Genomic DNA, 17,909 nt, shown 5'->3' on the forward strand with positions numbered 1-17,909 from the left:
AGCAGGAGGTGGAAGGGCAGGAGATACAGCGCAGGGTGGCCGGGGAGCGGAGCAGGAAACCTTCCCCCCTCGCAGCCCCTTGGAGCTCTGACTGCAGGAGGGGAATGGGAGCACGACGCCAGGTCGCTGTGAGTCTGTCCTGCACCTGGGCAGGAACAACCCCGGGCACCAGTACAGGCTGGGGCTGACCTGCTGGAGAGCTGCTCTGTGGAGAGGAACCTGGGTGTCCTGGTGGACAACAAGGTGACCATGAGCCAGCAGTGTGCCCTGGGTGCCAAGAAAGCCAATGGGATCCTGGGGTGCATTAGGAGGAGTGTGGGCAGCAGGGCGAGGGAGGTTCTCCTCCCCCTCTACGCTGCCCTGGGGAGGCCCCATCTGCAGTGCTGTGTCCAGTGCTGGGCTCCCCAGTTCAAGAAAGATGAGGAGCTACTGGAGAGAGTCCAATGGAGGGCTACGAGGATGATGAGGGGACTGGAGCATCTCTCCTAGGAGGAGAGGCTGAGGGAGCTGGGGCTGTTCAGCCTGGAGGAGAGAAGGCTCCGGGGTGACCTCAGAGCAGCTGCCAGTGCCTGAAGGGGCTGCAGGAAGGATGGAGAGGGGCTTTTCACAAGGGGGTGCAGTGATAGGACAAGGGGGAACGGCTGTAAACTAACAGAGGGCAGATTTAGATGAGATATTAGGAAGAAATTCTTCCCCATGAGGGTGGTGAGGCCCAGGCCCAGGCTGCCCAGAGAAGCTGTGGCTGCCCCCTCCCTGGCAGGGCTCAAGGCCAGGTTGGATGGAGCTCTGAGCACCCTGGGCTGGTGGAAGATGTCCCTGCTCATGGCAGGGGGTTGGAACCAGATGATCTTGAAGGTCCCTTCCAACCCAAACCATTCCATGATTCTATTCTGTGGTTCTGTATCATCTCCAGCACCTCTGCGGTGGGGATGAGGACCGTGGCAGGTACGAATAGGACTCAGTGACTCGTTTCTTCGGTACATGAAATTTGGGGCTGCACGTGATGCAGCATCACCCACGCACTCCTCGGCCGTGTCTCATGGCCGCAGCCGTCGTGGCTGCCCGAGTCCCGGCTCACCCCGGGGCGGCTGCTGCGGGAGCCGGTGGCCAGGGATGCTCCAGCGAGCCGGGCGGAGGGCAGCCACCGCTTCGCTCCGCGGGGAGTCTGCGGGAGGCGAAAGCGTGGCAGGAACAGTGGAAAAAAAGCCGATGTGGAAGGGTGCCGGGCGTTAGTGGGGCTGCTGCCCGCCCTCCCGCAGGTTCCCGCACCATGAGCGCGGGCGAGGATGCCGAGTGGCTGCGGTGGGTGACGAAGCAGTTCGGGAGCATCGCGGGGGAGGACAAAGAAATCGACCTGGAGGAGTTCAAAACCGCTCTCCAAGTGAAGGAGGTGAGCGCTACGCGGCGGGGCCTTCCCCTGGGCGGCACTGGCGGCCCGACACCGGGCTGCGGTCTGTTATTGTGCTTAGAGAAAATTAAGCTTAAAAATAGAATTGCGTGACGTCGTGTGGGAGAGGGAGAGAGGAACCTGGCAGTGCTCTGCAGCGAACAGGAGAGTCCGGCGGAGCGCTACGAGGATGAGGAGGGGACTGGAGCATCTCTGCTACGAGGAGAGGCTGAGGGAGCTGGGCTTGTGCAGCCTGGAGAAGAGAAGGCTGAGAGGGGACCTTCGAAATGCCTCTAAATATCTGCAGGGTGGGGGTCAGGAGGACGGGGCCAGACTCTTTCCAGTGGTGCCCAGCGACAGGACAAGGGGCAACGGGCACAAACTGAAGCAGAGGAAGCTCCAGCTGAACCCGAGGAAGAACTTCTTCCCTCTGAGGGTGACGGAGCCCTGGCCCAGGCTGCCCAGGGAGGCTGTGGAGTCTCCTTCTCTGGAGATATTCCAGACCCGCCCGGACGCGGTGCTGTGCAGCCTGCTCTGGGTGACCCTGCTTGGGCAGGGGTTTGGGCTGGGTGACCCACAGAGGACCCTTCCAACCCCTACCATGCTGGGATTCTGAGTGGAGAACGCGGATTAACCATCCCCAATGCAAAACCGACTGGCTACCCACAGCCGGATGCGGGCACGCTCGGCTGTCACCAGCCCATATTCCCTCCGTGCCGCGTCCCCAGGGCCCCCTCCCTTCCCCGTGTGCCCCTGCAAAGAAGCAGCCTTCCTTCCTCCCACCTGGGTTTGGGCTGTGTCCATCACCTCCCGCTTTTGCCCGTTGCCGGCGGTGAGAGCTCTGTTGGCAGCGGCGGGGAGCATCCCCCCACCGCATCAGCGCCGTTGTCCCCCTCCCGCAGTCCTTCTTCGCCGAGAGGTTCTTCGCGCTGTTCGACTCGGACGGGAGCGGGACCGTCAGTCTGGAGGAGCTGCGGAGAGCCCTGAGCCTGCTCGTGCGCGGCAGCCAGATGGACAAGCTGCGGTTCCTCTTCCAGGTTTACGACGTGGATGGTAAGGTGATGAAAAATGGATTCATCTGTGGGTTTTTTCCAAACCAAGTTGCAATTTGCAAGGCAGCGTGGTTCTGTGCTGAGCACCCGAGTGCGGGCATCGCCGCTGTCACGGCCCCTCTGGGGTTCGGCACCACCGGGTGACAGGGGAGGCTGGTCCTCACTGCTGGGTCTTCACTAATCACAGAATCCCAGCATGGTGGGGGTTGGGAGGGCCCTCTGGGGGTCACCCAGCCCAACCCCCTGCCCAAGCAGGGTCACCCACAGCAGGCTGCACAGGACCTTGTCCAGGCGGGGCTGGAATATCTCCAGAGAAGGAGACTCCACAGCCTCCCTGGGCAGCCTGGGCCAGGGCTCCGTCACCCTCAGAGGGAAGAAGTTCTTCCTCGGGTTCAGCTGGAGCTTCCTCTGCTTCAGTTTGTGCCCGTTGCCCCTTGTCCTGTCGCTGGGCACCACTGAACAGAGTCTGGTAAGGTAAAGGTAAGGCTCCATCTGGCATCACGCTGCTGCCTTCATCCCTTGAGGAAAGCATCAAAAATCCATCCGAAAGCCAGCAAGGGAAAGCCGCAACGCCTCGGGATGGCCCATGGTTTGCCTCCACCCTCAGAGAGGAGCCGTCTCCGCTCCACTCCAATATCTCCTCTCAATCCGGTCGGTATCGCTGAATCCCAGCACGCTGCCGCCTGCCTCCATCGGCTGGGAACGCTGGGAAGGCCAGAAGCAAAGCTCTTCTTGAGCAGCTTTTCCTGCTCTGACCAGCTCGGGTGTAAAATGCCAGCTGCAGAACTGAGCGCCGAGCCTCCTGCCCGTCTGGTTTGCCCTCGTGCCAAAGAAGCGCGGCCGCGTCGCTTCGCTAGCGCTGGGCTCCGCCAGCCGAACGACGCCGCAGCGAAACTGCCAGATAGGTCACTTTTTCTTAAAAACAAAAAATCTATGAGTTTGCTGATTTATGAGCAATGGTGTGGTCATGCTCCGGGGGGGGTTTGCATCAAGAAGAGTGTGGCCAGCAGGACGAGGGAGGTTCTCCTTCCCCTCTACACTGCCCTGGGGAGGCCCCATCTGGAGTGCTGTGTCCAGTTCTGGGCTCCCCAGTTCAAGAAAGATGAGGAGCTACTGGAGAGAGTCCAGCAGAGGGCTACGAGGATGAGGAGGGGACTGGAGCATCTCCCCTACGAGGAGAGGCTGAGAGAACTGGGCTTGTTCAGCCTGGAGAAGAGAAGGCTGCGAGGGGGCCTTAGAAATGCCTCTAAATATCTGCAGGGTGGGGGTCAGGAGGACGGGGCCAAGCTCTTTTCAGTGGTGCCCAGCGACAGGACAAGGGGCAACGGGCACAAACTGAGGCACAGGAAGCTCCAGCTGAACATGAGGAAGAACTTCTTCCCTCTGAGGGTGACGGAGCCCTGGCCCAGGCTGCCCAGGGAGGCTGTGGAGTCTCCTTCTCTGGAGATATTCCAGCCCCGCCTGGACAAGGTCCTGTGCAGCCTGCTGTGGGTGACCCTGCTTGGGCAGGGGGTTGGACTGGGTGACCCACAGAGGTCCCTTCCAACCCCTACCATTCTGTGATTCTGTGATTCTGGGGTTTCCCCCCCCCAGAGAGCCTGCGTGCAAGGACGGGAGGCAATGAAAGGTGGGAGACGGAGGCAAAGCCGCGGGCTTGGCGGGGCGCAGCGGCGGGCGGGGGTCCCCGCTCGGTCCCCGCTGCGACGGCCGCTCACCCCGCGCAGGCAACGGCTCCATCGACGCGGCCGAGCTGCGCCTGGTGCTGCGCTGGTGCCTGCGGGAGAGCGCGATAGCCCTGCCCGAGGAGCGGCTCCGCGACCTCGCCCTCGTGCTCTTCGAGGCCGCCGACAAGGACCGCAGCGGCTCCGTCACCTTCGAGGAGCTCCGCGAGGTGCTGGAGGGTTTCCCAGAGGTGATGGAGAACCTCACCATCAGGTAGGCGCGGCGGTGGGTCCCTCCGGCAGAGCCGGGGGGCTGCGGGTTCCCCTCCGAGCGCCGTTTTCCCCCTCCATGGAAATCCACGTTTAGCGTTTTAGCGGGGCCGGTTGCGATGGGACGAGGGGGAACGGCTTTAAAATAAAAAGGGGGGGATTCAGGGTGGGCGTAAGGAAGAAATGTTGTCACTGAGGGTGGTGGAACCCTGGCCCAGGTCGCCCAGCGAGGTGGTCGATGCCCCATCCCTGGGGCCATTCCCGGCCAGGCTGGACGGGGCTCTGAGCACCCTGGTCTGGCTGGAGATGTCCCTGCTCGCTGCAGGGGGTGGGCTGGGTGGCCTCTGAAGGTCCCTCCCCACCCAAACCAGTCTGTGATTCGGTGAAAAATCATGGGATTCATGCTCTCACTGAGGGTCTCGTGGGGTGCCCAGGCCACAAGGTCCTTGGCCAGCACCAGGAGCAGCTCAAGCACCTTATGGTGCTAAGCTGGGTGCGGAGGCGGGTGCAGGGGTGGCATCAGGCTGGGTGTTTGTCATGGATGTCAGGATGGGTGCAGGGATGGTGTTGGGATGGGTGCTGGGATGGGTACAGGGATGGTGCCAAGCTGGGTGTTGGTCTTGGGTGAAAGGATAGGTTCCACACTGGGTGCAGGGATGATGACACACTGGGTGCAGGGTTGGGTGCAGGGATGGTGCCACGCTGGGTGCAGGGATGGTGCCGGAATGGTGCCGGGATGGTGCAGGGCTCGGGTGCAGGGATGGGTGCAGGGATGATGCCACACTGGGTGCAGGGCTCGGGTGCAGGGCTCGGGTGCAGGGTTCAGGTGCAGGGCTTGGGTGCAGGGCTTGGATGCAGGGATGGGTGCAGGGATGGTGCTGGGATGGGTGCAGGGACAATGCCACACTGGATGCAGGGCTTGGATGCAGGGATGGGTGCAGGGATGGTGCCACACTGGGTGCAGGGATGGTGCTGGGATGGGTGCAGGGATGATGCCACACTGGGTGTAGGAATGGTGCTGGGATGGGTGCAGGGATGATGCCACACTGGGTGCAGGGATGGTGCAGGGTTGGGTGCAGGGATGATGCCACACTGGATGCAGGGCTTGGATGCAGGGATGGGTGCAGGGATGGTTCTGGGATGGGTGCAGGGATGGTGCCACATGGGTGCAGGGCTTGGATGCAAGGATGGGTGCAGGGATGGTGCCACATGGGTGCAGGGCTCGGACGCGGGGCTGGGTGCCAGCCTGGGTGCAGAATGGCCCCATCTTCCCCCCTCCTCCGGGCAAGGAGCAATGCGGTGCCTTTGCCCCCAGCCCCGCGAGCTGGCTGAAGCCCCCGCCGCCCCCGGAGAGCACCCACCGGCCGCGCTGCCTGGCCCGGGCGTACTGGCACAACCACCGCAGCCAGCTCGCCGTCCTGGGTGCCTACGCCGGCCTCAACCTCCTGCTCTTCTCCGTGGCCGCCCTGCGGCACGCCGGCCTCGGCGGGTGCGTGGTGGTGGCCCGGGGCTGCGGGCAGTGCCTGAACTTCAACTGCGCCTTCCTGGCAGTGAGTGCGGGGTCCCAGGAGGGGTGCTGGGCTCGTGGGGGCATGGGGTGGGGGATACCCGGGCTGCTTACAGTCACGTTTACACTGGGACCTTCTCCCCGTGCCGGGGGCTCTTTGGAGGGCGCTAACTGGAGCCTCTGGACTTCTGTAGTTGTGGGACCAGGCTGTCGTCTCTACGTAATTACAGATAAATAAAGGGTCTGGGAGGTTGTGAGCTCTTTGGGACAAGGGTGCTCAGCACCCTGCGGTTGGGTCCTTGGTTTCTGCCTCTGGGTGCTCTCCGGGCTGACACCCCGTGTCAGTAGGGAGCTGGCTCTGGAGCCCCCAGGGACCAGCCCCTGGCTGAGCCCCCCAGCATCACCTCCGACTGCCCCCAGCCCCCAGCGTCACCTCTGACTGCCCCCAGCGTCACCTCCGACTGCCCCCAGCCCCCAGCATCACTTCCCACTGCCCCCAGCCCCCAGCATCACCCCTGACTGCCCCCAGCCCCCAGCATCACCTCCCACTGCCCCCAGCCCCCAGCATCACCTCCCATTGTCCCCAGCCCCCACCATCACCTCCCATTGCCCCCAGCCCCCAGCATCACCTCCCACTGCCCCCAGCATCACCTCCCATTGCCCCCAGCCCCCAGCATCACCTCCCACTGCCCCCAGCATCACTTCCCACTGCCCCCAGCCCCCAGTATCACCTCCCATTGCCCCCAGCATCACCTCCCATTGCCCCCAGCCCCCAGCATCACCTCCCACTGCCCTCAGCCCCCAGCATCACCTCCCATTGCCCCCAGCCCCCAGCATCACCTCCCACTGCCCCCAACATCACCTCCCACTGCCCCCAGCCCCCAGCATCACCTCCCATTGCCCCCAGCATCACCTCCCACTGCCCCCAGACCCCAGCATCACCTCCCACTGCCCCTCTCTTCTCCCGGAGGTGCTGATGCTGCGGAGGTGCCTGACCTGGCTGCGAGCTACCCCCATTGCCAAGGTTTTGCCCCTGGACCAGCACGTTTCCTTCCACCAGCTCGTGGGCTACGTGGTGCTGGCGCTGGCAGCCGTTCACACGGGCGCCCACGTCGCCAACTTCAGTAAGTAGCCGGTCCCGGGCAGGGGAGGCCCGTTGGCTGCAACGGGGTCTCTCTTGGGCAACACCCGCTCCAACACACCCCGTCGGCAACCCTGCAGTGGGTCCCCCTCTTCCAGTCCCTCTGCTCAAGTGGAAAATGCCCCTCGGTGCAGGGCGCATCACCCATTCCACACGGATGAGAAGCTGTGGGGGCCTGGACCGAGCCCCGACAGGGATGCTCATGTCCTGGGGAAGGGATGCTCACATCCCAGCAGGATGCAGATGTCCCGGGGAGGGGATCCTCATGTCCCCAAGGGATCCTCCTGTCCCAGGGAAGGGATGCTTATGGTCCAGGGAAGGGATGCTCATGTCCTGGAGGGATGCTCATGGCCCAGGTGTGGGATGCTCATGTCCCGGGGAGGGGATGCTCACGTCCCAACGGGATGCAGATGGCCCAGGGGTGGGATGCTCATATCCCAGAGTGATGCTCATGTCCCAGGGAAGGGATGCTCATGTCCTGGAGGGATGCTTATGGCCCAGGTGTGGGATGCTCATGTCCTGGAGGGATGCAGATGGCCCAGGGAAGGGGGGGATGCTCACATCCCAGCGGGATGCGGATGGCCCAGGGATGGGATCCTCATATCCCCAAGGGATCCGCCTGTCCCAAGGAGGGGATGCTCACATCCCAATGGGATGCAGATGGCCCAGGGGTTGGATGCTCATGTCCTAGAGGGATGCTCATGGTCCAGGGAAGGGATGCTCATATCCTGGAGGGATGCTCATGGCCCAGGTGTGGGATGCTCATGTCCCGGGGAGGGGATGCTCACATCCCAGCAGGATGCAGATGGCCCAGGGGTGGGATGCTCATATCCCAGAGGGGTGCTCATGGACGAGGGAAGGGATGCTCATGTCCTGGAGGGATGCAGATGGCCCAGGGAAGGGGGGGATGCTCACATCCCAGTGGGATGCAGATGGCCCAGGGATGGGATCCTCAAATCCCCAAGGGATCCGCCTGTCCCAGGGAGGGGATGCTCACATCCCAACGGGATGCAGATGGCCCAGGGGTTGGATGCTCATGTCCTAGAGGGATGCTCATGGTCCAGGGAAGGGATGCTCATGTCCTGGAGGGATGCTTATGGCCCAGGTGTGGGATGCTCGTGTCCTGGAGGGATGCAGATGGCCCAGGGAAGGGGGGGATGCTCACATCCCAGTGGGATGCAGATGGCCCAGGGATGGGATCCTCATATCCCCAAGGGATCCGCCTGTCCCAGGTGTGGGATGCTCATGTCCTGGGGAGGGGATGCTCACGTCCCAACGGGATGCAGATGGCCCAGGGGTTGGGATGCTCATGTTCTAGAGGGATGCTCATGTCCCAGGGAGGGGATGCTCATGTCCTGGGGGATATGCAGATGTCCTGAGGGGATGCAGACGACCCAGGGAGGGGGATAGCAGGCCTGGAGAGGGGGTGCACATGCCCAGGGGTGCCGAGGCAGGGTGCCGGCAGCCGGAGGGTGCGTGCGGTGCCGCGCAGTCTGAGCACTGCCTGTTGTCCCCCTCTAGTGGCTTCCCAGCCGGGCAGCCACGGGCTCCAGAGTCCCCCACGCAGCTCCCCAGTGGGGTCTGCGCCCCACGGCAGGGTGCCAGGCTGCACCCCCTGCTCAGGGCCATGAGCAGCCCCCCGGGGGAGCGCGCCTTACGATGCCGAGCCCCAGAACGTGCTCTGGAAAGGAGAAACGTCGCATTTTTCCAAATGGCCGAGCAAAGCACTTGGGTGCTCCTTAGCTAAAAAAAAAATAACACTTGGCAACGGTTCGGTGGGTGCCCAGAAATGTGGGTGCGCGGCGGGTGGGTGCCCCGCGCCCCATCCCGACCCAGCGTGTGCCCAGGCAGGCTGGCGCGGCAGGATGGGCGCCATGCCCTCGCCGAGTACCTCTTGTCGGCACGGCCCGGCGCGGGGGGCCTGGGGGGCACGGCCCCACCGACGGGGCTGGCTCTGCAGGGGCTGCTGGCCGCCATGCTCGCCTTCTCCAGCCCCTGCGTCCGGCGGAGCGGCCACTTCGAGGTGGGTGCCACCCGGGAAACCCCAGCGGTGCCCAAAACCGCCGCGTCTTGGGGAGCGGGGGAACCGGGGCGAGGGGCTGGTGGGTGGGCGCCCACCTGGGCGATGCCCCGTGGGTGGGGGAGAGCTCGCGAGCCGGCGTGGTGCCCCCCGATACCTCCCTCGGACACCCCCACGCTCCTCAGATTTGGAGATTTGGGGTTTCCGTGCTTTTCCTCATCGTTTGGGCTGCTGGGATGCGCCGGCACAGCCTCACCGTTTGGCTTCGCACTCAGCCCCCCATCCCGTGCCCCCCGCTCCCTGCCCGCAGGTCTTCTACTGGACCCACCTCTCCTACATCTCCATCTGGACCCTCCTCCTCCTCCACGGCCCCCACTTCTGGAAGTGGTTTGTGGTTCCCGGCGGCCTCTTCGCGCTGGAGAAGGTGCTCGGCTTGGCGTGGCGGCGTGCCGGGGGGCTGCGCATCGTGGAGGCCAACCTGCTCCCCTCCAAGGTCTCTGCCCCCCTCCCCGCTCCCCTCTTCCGACAGCCACCAGCGAGAGCCCGCGGTGCAGGGAAACCCCTCGGATGTTGGCAGGGAGTTTTGTGGTTTGGGGGCTTCGCAGGTGGCCATGCTGGGTGCTGGGTGCCGGGGAGGGGCGGTGGGAGGTGGAAGGGTGACGGCTGCTGCCATGGGTTTCACGGCTGAGCTGGGAGGGGGATGCTGCCCCGCACAATTTTTTTTGCCTTCAAGCCATTATTTTTTTCATTTTGATTTTTTTTCCTATTTTTCAAGTAAAGAAAACAAAACCCTAAACTCAGAACGACTAGAGAGGGATTGAAGGCTGCTTTGACTTATAGGGGACCTTATAAATGCCTACAAATATCTGAAGGGTGGGGGTCAGGAGGATGGGGCCAAGCTCTTTTCAGTGGTGCCCAGTGACAGGACAAGGGGCAACGGGCACAAACTGAAGCAGAGGAAGCTCCAGCTGAACCCGAGGAAGAACTTCTTCCCTCTGAGGGTGACGGAGCCCTGGCCCAGGCTGCCCAGGGAGGCTGTGGAGTCTCCTTCTCTGGAGATATTCCAGCCCCGCCTGGACAAGATCCTGTGCAGCCTGCTCTGGGTGACCCTGCTTGGGCAGGGGGTTGGACTAGATGACCCACAGAGGTCCCTTCCAACCCCTACTATTCTGTGATTCTGTGATTCTGTGATTCTGTGATTCTGTGACTCTAAATTTCCTCAGAAAAATTGCTGTTCGAGGGCAGCCCTAATGGAGATTTTTGTTTGATAGCGAAGCTGGGCAGTGAATAGCAGAATAAACCCCTTTCTCGGGTGGAAGCTGTGAGTCCGTCTCATGCTGGCTGCCCTCTGAAATAGGAGGCACCAACCAGGGCTGCAGGGAGACCGCCCTGGCGAGACCGACCGGCGAGACGAGCCCGCTGGGTGCTGCCAGCTTCTCCGGTCCCCTTTTTCCTCCAGGTGACTCACCTCGTGATCGAGAGACCGCAGTCCTTCCGCTACAAGCCCGGCGACTACGTCTACCTCAACGTCCCGGCCATCGCCACCTACGAGTGGCACCCCTTCACCATCAGCAGTGCGCCCGAGCAGCAAGGTGATCGCCCGTCCTGCGCCCGTTTTGCATCACCGGGGTGGTTTGCATCACCAGGATGGTGTTTTGCATGGCCAGGATGATGGTTTGCATCACCAGGATGGTGGTTTGCGTGGCCAGGATGGTGGTTTGCATGGCCAGTATGGTGGTTTGCGTGGCCAGGATGGTGGTTTGCATCACCAGGATGGTGGTTTGCGTGGCCAGGATGGTGGTTTGCATCACCAGGGTGGTGGTTTGCGTGGCCAGGATGGTGGCTTGCATGGCCAGTATGGTGGTTTGCGTGGCCAGGATGATGGTTTGCATCACCAGGATGGTGGTTTGCGTGGCCAGGATGGTGGTTTGCATCACCAGGATGGTGGTTTGCATGGCCAGGATGGTGGTTTGCATCACCAGGATGGTGGTTTGCGTGGCCAGGATGGTGGTTTGCATCACCAGGATGGTGGTTTGCGTGGCCAGGATGGTGGTTTGCATCACCACGGTCATGGTTTGCATGGCACAAGCCCCGTCTGGGTGGCTGGACCCCCTCTGAGGGCCATGCAAAGAGGTGCCCGTGCCCATGGAGCAGGGCAGCGCGCGTTCGTGCGTGCCTCAACTCACCTACCCCCATCTGATGGGGAGCGCCTGAGGGAGCTGGGGCTGCTCAGGCTGGAGAAGAGGAGGCTGAGGGGAGACCTTCTCGCTCTCTGCAGCTCCCTGACAGGAGGGGGCAGGGAGGGGGGGTTGGTCTCTGCTCCCCAGGAACCAGCGACAGGATGAGAGGCGATGGCCTCAAGCTGCGTCAGGGGAGGTTCAGGTTGGAGATTGGGGAAAATGTCTTTCCTGCAAGAGTGGTCAGGGGTTGGGACAGGCTGCCCAGGGCAGTGGGGGAGTCCCCATCCCTGGAGGGGTTCAAACACCGTGTGGATGTGGCACCTGGGGACACGGTTTAGCAGGCGTGGGGGTGTTGGGGTGACGGTTGGACTTGATGATCTCAGAGGGCTTTTCCAACCTTCGTGATTCTGTGATTCTGTGACCTCTGCCTGTACGTAAGTGCTGTACAGAAACACGTCCTTGGGTTATTTCAAGCATGGCGCAGGCACTGAGCGGTACCCGAATGCCCTGCCCGGCTCCGTGGGTGCCCGTGGTTTGGGCTTTGGGCTTCCCTGGCTGTTAGAGCAAACCCAGTCCCCCGCTGCGAGCCCGGGGCTGCCACCAAGGACGTCGGTAGGGATTGCTGCGGGGCCCTGGGGCCGGAGCTGTGCGGTACCCAGCCCACGGCGCTGCCTGACCTCGGATGCCCACCCACCGCTCCGCTTCGTCCCGCAGAGACCCTCTGGCTGCACATCAGGTCGCTGGGCCAGTGGACCAACAAGCTGTACGAGTACTTCCAGCAGCCCCAGTTGCCCAGCTCGGAGCCGGAACCGCTCAGCCGGAGCCCGAGGGAGAAGAGCTGCCGGCGCCGGGCGCAGGTTGGTGCCAACGGGGCTCAGCTTTCGGTGGACGCAGAGGTTAGACCTTGGAACGCCGCTGGCTGGCAGATGGTTGTGAGGTGGTGGCTTTGCCAGGATGAGGAACCCCCCAGTGTGCCCATAGGTGTCCCCAAGGACCCCCCAATGTGCCCATGGGTATCCCCGAAGACCCCCCAGTGTGCCCATGGGCTTCCCTGAGGACGCCCCAGTGTGCCCATGGGTTTCCCCAAGGGACCCCCCAGTGTGCCCATGGGTTTCCCTGAGGGACCTCCCAGTGTGCCCATGGGTTTCCCTGAGGACCCCCCAGTGTGCCCATGGGTTTCCCCGAAGACCCCCCAGTGTGCCCACGGGTTTCCCTGAGGGACCCCCCAGTGTGCCCATGGGTTTCCCCAAGGGACCCCCCAATGTGCCCATGGGTCTCCCTGAGGGACCTCCCAGTGTGCCCATGGGTTTCCCTGAGGACCCCCCAATGTGTCCATGGGTATCCCCAAGGACCCTCCAATGTGCCCACGGGTGTCCCCAAGGTCCCCCCAATGTGCCCATGGGTTTCCCCGAGGGACCCCGCAGCGTGCCCGTGGGTTTCCCTGAGGACCTCCCCAATGTGCCCACGGGTGTCCCCAAGGACCCCCCAATGTGCCCACGGGTGTCCCCAAGGACCCCCCAATGTACCCACGGGTGTCCCCAAGGGACCCCACAATGTGCCCATGGGTTTCCCTGAGGGACCCCGCAGTGTGCCCATGGGTACCCTGATGGATGGGGCACCGGACGCCCGTGATGGCACCCGGTGACACCTTGGCCTTGGGCTTCCAGGAAGGTCTCTGCGGTGGGGCCGGCTCTGAGGGGGGGTCCGTGGCCGCCGGTGGGGATGGAGCCGTTCAGCTGACGTCGTACAAAGCCACAGGAGAGGAGGACCCGCCGGCGGGGGGGGTGAGCACCATCTCCCACCCTCACCCAGCACCACCGAGACCCCTGCGCTCCCTCCCGGGGGGGCAGGGGCAGAGCCCCGTGCCTGTGGGCAAGGCAGGGGGTCTCCGCTCTTGGCAGCCTGGAGAAGCGGGGGGAAGCACCGCTGCCTTCCCAAAGGGGCCAAAGCCCCTTAAAAACCTTTTTTTAAGAGAAACTGCTGGGATGTAAATCGTGGCAATGCCGGGATGCCGAGGGCCACCGTTAGCGGCTTTTATCCCCCGACAAGGAAAGCTCTCGGGATATCGATTCTGTCTGGGCTGGAGGAGCAGCCCTTGCAGATAACGAATTTACAGGCATCGTTCTTAACGAGTTTCTCTCCCTGTCCCTCTTCCGCTCTCATCTGTCCCCCGGTGAGCAGAGGTTCCCCGCGCCGGCTCCCACCGCCCGGGCCATCGCGGTCCTGGGAAACCTCTCATTCCCCGCCCCGCCTGGGGGTTGGGATAATCGCCTTTGGGATCTTTTCAGTGGTGCCCAGCGACAGGACAAGGGGCAATGGGCACAAACTGAGGCACAGGAAGTTCCGTCTGAACCCGAGGAAGAACTTCTTCCCTCTGAGGGTGATGGAGCCCTGGCCCAGGCTGCCCAGGGAGGTTGTGGAGTCTCCTTCTCTGGAGATATTCCAGACCCGCCTGGACAAGGTCCTGTGCAGCCTGCTGTGGGTGACCCTGCTTGGGCAGGGGGTTGGACTGGGTGACCCACAGAGGTCCCTTCCAACCCCTACTATTCTGTGATATTCTGTAATGCTCAAACCAATTCTGATCCTGATGACGTCATCAGGTGACGCGTTCCTGGCGTCGGACGTTGGCCGGACGTCCAGCCAGGAGCGCGGGCGCCGCGCTGCGCTTGGCTCGAGGGATGCGTCCGGATGAACCCCGCCAGGAAAAAACCCACCCAAAAAGCAAGCCCAGGGAGCACGGGGGGGTCGCGTCGGCTGTCGCAGAGGGGTGGGGGGTGGGAGGAGGGGACGGTCACCGCTCCCTCCGCCTCGCAGGTCTCCGCCGGGCTGGGCACGACCCGTCGGCTCTGCAGCGTCAAGGTGAGGGACGCCTCGGTCCTTCCCCGGCGCCGGTGAGCAGGGCTGTGCTCAGCACCCCCGGGGGGACCCACGCGTGTGTCCCGGTGCGTGGGTGGTCCCGCCGGGGGCTGATGCCACCCCCGTGCTGCTGGAGGGCTTCATCCTCCTGCCCACCCCGTCCTCCTCTTCCTTTGCTTCCATGAATCTCCCATAAAAGACCCCAAGTTCTGCCTGGGCTCCATAACCTGCCGTGCACCTTGCTAACCCTGCTCCCGTCTGCAGCCTCCGAGTTGTTCCAGTGCCCGCGGGCTCCTGGATCTCTCCCCATTTCTCGTCTCTCCCAGTGCTACATCGACGGCCCCTACGGGACCCCGACGCGGAGGATCTTCGCCTCGGAGCACGCCGTGCTCATCGGCGCGGGCATCGGCATCACCCCCTTCGCCTCCATCCTGCAGAGCATCATGCACAGGTCGGTGCCGCAGCAGCAGCTCGGGCTGGTGGAGCTCTGCGGTCCCCAACACGAGCCCTGATGCAGCGTCAGGAGACCCGAGGCGCGACACACGCCATGGCAGACCTGTCCTCCAACGCCCCTCCGTTGGCTGTCCTCGCTGCTGACCTTGGGGCCCATAACACGTGGCCATGAGCCCCGCAGCTGGGGCTTCCCCCCAGGGATTACAAGGGCAAGGGCAGGGTCCTGCCCCTGGGGAGGAACAACCCCAGGCACCAGTACAGGCTGGGGTGGACCTGCTGGAGAGCAGCTCTGCGGAGAGGGACTGGGAGTGCTGGGGGACGACAGGGTGACCATGAGCCAGCAGCGTGCCCTGGGTGCCAAGAAGGCCAATGGGATCCTGGGGTGCATGAGGAGGAGTGTGGGCAGCAGGGCGAGGGAGGTTCTCCTCCCCCTCTGCTCTGCTCTGGTGAGGCCCCATCTGCAGTGCTGTGTCCAGTGCTGGACTCCCCAGTTCCAGAAAGATGAAGAGCTACTGGAGAGAGTCCAGCGGAGGGCTGCGAGGATGATGAGGGGACTGGAGCATCTCTCCTACGAGGAGAGGCTGAGGGAGCTGGGCTTGTTCAGCCTGGAGAAGAGAAGGCTGAGAGGGGACCTTCGAAATGCTTACAAATATCTGCAGGGTGGGGGTCAGGAGGACGGGGCCAGACTCTTTCCAGTGGTGCCCAGCGACAGGACAAGGGGCAACGGGCACAAACTGAAGCAGAGGAAGCTCCAGCTGAACCCGAGGAAGAACTTCTTCCCTCTGAGGGTGACGGAGCCCTGGCCCAGGCTGCCCAGGGAGGCTGTGGAGTCTCCTTCTCTGGAGATATTCCAGCCCCGCCTGGACGCGGTGCTGTGCCCCCTGCTCTGGGTGACCCTGCTTGGGCAGGGGGTTGGGCTGGGTGACCCACAGAGGTCCCTGCCAACCCCGAACATTCTGTGATTCCATGATTTCTGCTGTGGGCGGTTGGCCCTGGGTGTGCACTGGAGCTCATGAGGAACGGGGGCTCAGGGGCTCCCTGCAAAGGGCTGCTGGGGCGTGGGGGTGCGGGTGGCGGGGCAGGCAGGGGCAGGCAGGGGCAGGCAGGGGCAGGCAGGGGCAGGCAGGGGCAGGCAGGGCTGCGTCTGCCCGCGCAGGTACCGCCGGCGAAAGCAGAGCTGCCCCAGCTGCCACCACTCGTGGTGCGAGGACCTGCGGGATGAGGAGATGGCGCTCAGGAAGGTAGGAGCAGGCGCGTCCAAGGTTTGCCCTGGGGACAGGGGCAGGAGGGTCGCAGGCTCCCGGGGCCGGAGAGCCCACGAGCATCGCTGCCCGGTGTGGGAGGTCTGGGGCAGCAGGTGGCTGGGTTTGGCCCCCGTGCTGCCCGCCAGCTCCGTGTCCTCCCAGGTTGACTTCATCTGGATCAACCGGGACCAGAAGCACTTCGAGTGGTTCGTCAGCCTGCTGACCAAGCTGGAAATGGAGCAGGCTGAGCAGGAGCCGGGAGGTGAGAGAGAGGAAGGTGCTGTCCGGTGCAGCCCCCCGAGCCGGGGTGCCCAGCCCCGTGCTTGGCATCGCCCCCGGGAGAACCCGGCCCGACCCGAGGGGCCACGGTGCGGGGCTGGACCCCCCCCAGTCCACAGCTGGGCTCCCCTCGGACACCCAGGGCGGTTTCTGGAGATGCACATGTACATGACGTCGGCCCTCGGCAAGAACGACGTGAAGGCGGTGGGGCTGCAGATGGCCCTGGACCTGCTGGCCGCCAAGGAGCAGAGGGACTCGATCACCGGGCTGCGGACCAGGACCCAGCCCGGCCGCCCCGACTGGAGCAAGGTGAGGGCTGGCCCTGCCCTGCCCCGCTGCCAAAACCACGCCGACGGGCAGGGAGCCGTGTCCCCCGGACCCGCTCGTTGCGGGGGACACCATGGGAGGGTCCCGTTCCGGAGCGGGAGGATGCACTGGGATATCTGGGGCGGGAGCAAGCTGTGCCTCCTCCTCCTCTCCTCCTTTCGCTGTGCCCTAGGTGTTCGGGAAGGTGGCGGAGGAGAAGAGAGGGAAAGTCCAGGTCTTCTTCTGCGGCTCGCCGGCGCTTGCCAAAGTCATCAGGGCGCACTGCGAGCACTTCGGCTTCCGCTTCTTCAAAGAAAACTTCTAACTGCTGGCCCTTGCCTCGCTGCCCGCCCCTGCCAGCCCTGATGCAGGCTGATGGGCTCCAGAGGCCGGATCCTGCTGCACCGCCCGTGCTCGGTCAGAGCTGGGGAGGGTGGGATGCACGGCCAGGACGGGGCTGAGCTGGGCTGCGGGGCTTTGGGGTGGAGGGGACGGGGTCTTGGAGCCTTTCAGGGTGTCCTGGAGCATCCGTGCAGGGGTTTTGGGAGGGAAAGGATCAGGGTCCCACAGCACTTTGGGATGGTGGGGACCGGGGTCCTGAATCCCACTGCAGGGCTTTGGGATGGAGGGGATGGGGTCCTGCACCTCTTTGAGGGGCTTTGGGATGGGGGGGATGGGGTCCTGCATCCCATTGCAGAGCTTTGTGTTGAAGGGGATGAGGTCCTGCATCCCACTGCAGGGCTTTGGGATGAAGGGGATGGGGTCCTGCATCCCATTGCAGGGCTTTGGGATGGAGGGGATGGGGTCCTACACCTCTTTGTGGGGCTTTGGGATGGAGGGGATGGGGTCCTGCACCTCTTTGAGGGGCTTTGGGATGGAGGGGATGGGGTCCTGCATCCCATTGCAGGGCTTTGGGATGGAGGGGACGGGGTCCTGCATCCCACTGCAGGGCTTTGGGATGAAGGGGATGGGGTCCTGCATCCCATTGCAGGGCTTTGGGATGGAGGGGATGGGGTCCTGCATCCCACTGCAGAGCTTTGGGATGGAGGGGATGGGGTCCTGCATCCCACTGCAGGGCTTTGGGATGGAGGGGATGGGGTCCTGCACCTCTTTGTGGGGCTTTGGGATGGAGGGGATGGGGTCCTGCATCCCACTGCAGAGCTTTGGGATGGAGGGGATGGGGTCCTGCACCTCTTTGTGGGGCTTTGGGATGGAGGGGACAGGGTCCTGCACTGGAGGTCCTCCCACAGGAGGGCACTGGAGCCTCGGCAGCCATGGCTGGACCCCCCCTGAGCCCCTGCCCAGGGGCTGGCCTGCCCCAGCCCCCTGCCCGCCCCGGTCCCCATGAGCGGAGGTGGCTCACAGGGACCCATCGCTGCTCGAAATCAGCGCTGGCGTCAGGCTCCCTTCCCCGGCCGGCTCATACGGCCCCGAGCGGGGCAGAAACCCCCCGGCCCCGGGCCACTCGCCTTTCCACACGTGGTTTCCTTGCAGGACAAGGCAGTGGGGCAGGCGAGCTGGGGGAGTGGGGGGACAGCCGGGACCCTCGGTGC

The 17,909-nt window shown here is 63.9% G+C and overlaps 1 protein-coding gene across 1 annotated transcript; it reads left to right on the forward strand.

Annotated features, from left to right (window-relative positions):
• Nucleotides 1-1,270: 1,270 nt before the first annotated feature.
• NOX5 (NADPH oxidase 5) lies at nucleotides 1,271-16,743 on the forward strand. Its single transcript, XM_075431307.1, has 18 exons — nucleotides 1,271-1,390; nucleotides 2,290-2,440; nucleotides 4,164-4,374; nucleotides 5,686-5,920; nucleotides 6,848-7,001; nucleotides 8,866-9,041; nucleotides 9,349-9,531; nucleotides 10,498-10,630; nucleotides 11,933-12,114; nucleotides 12,886-13,002; nucleotides 13,268-13,438; nucleotides 13,819-13,962; nucleotides 14,033-14,077; nucleotides 14,401-14,525; nucleotides 15,684-15,768; nucleotides 15,934-16,033; nucleotides 16,193-16,359; nucleotides 16,550-16,743. The coding sequence occupies exons 1-18, from the start codon at nucleotides 1,271-1,273 to the stop codon at nucleotides 16,679-16,681; spliced, it is 2,631 nt and encodes an 876-aa protein (XP_075287422.1). The 3' UTR covers nucleotides 16,682-16,743.
• The last annotated feature ends 1,166 nt before the right edge of the window (nucleotides 16,744-17,909 follow it).

The sequence above is a fragment of the Opisthocomus hoazin genome, chromosome 10, assembly GCF_030867145.1.
Source record: "Opisthocomus hoazin isolate bOpiHoa1 chromosome 10, bOpiHoa1.hap1, whole genome shotgun sequence".
Classification (NCBI taxonomy): Eukaryota; Metazoa; Chordata; class Aves; order Opisthocomiformes; family Opisthocomidae; genus Opisthocomus; species Opisthocomus hoazin.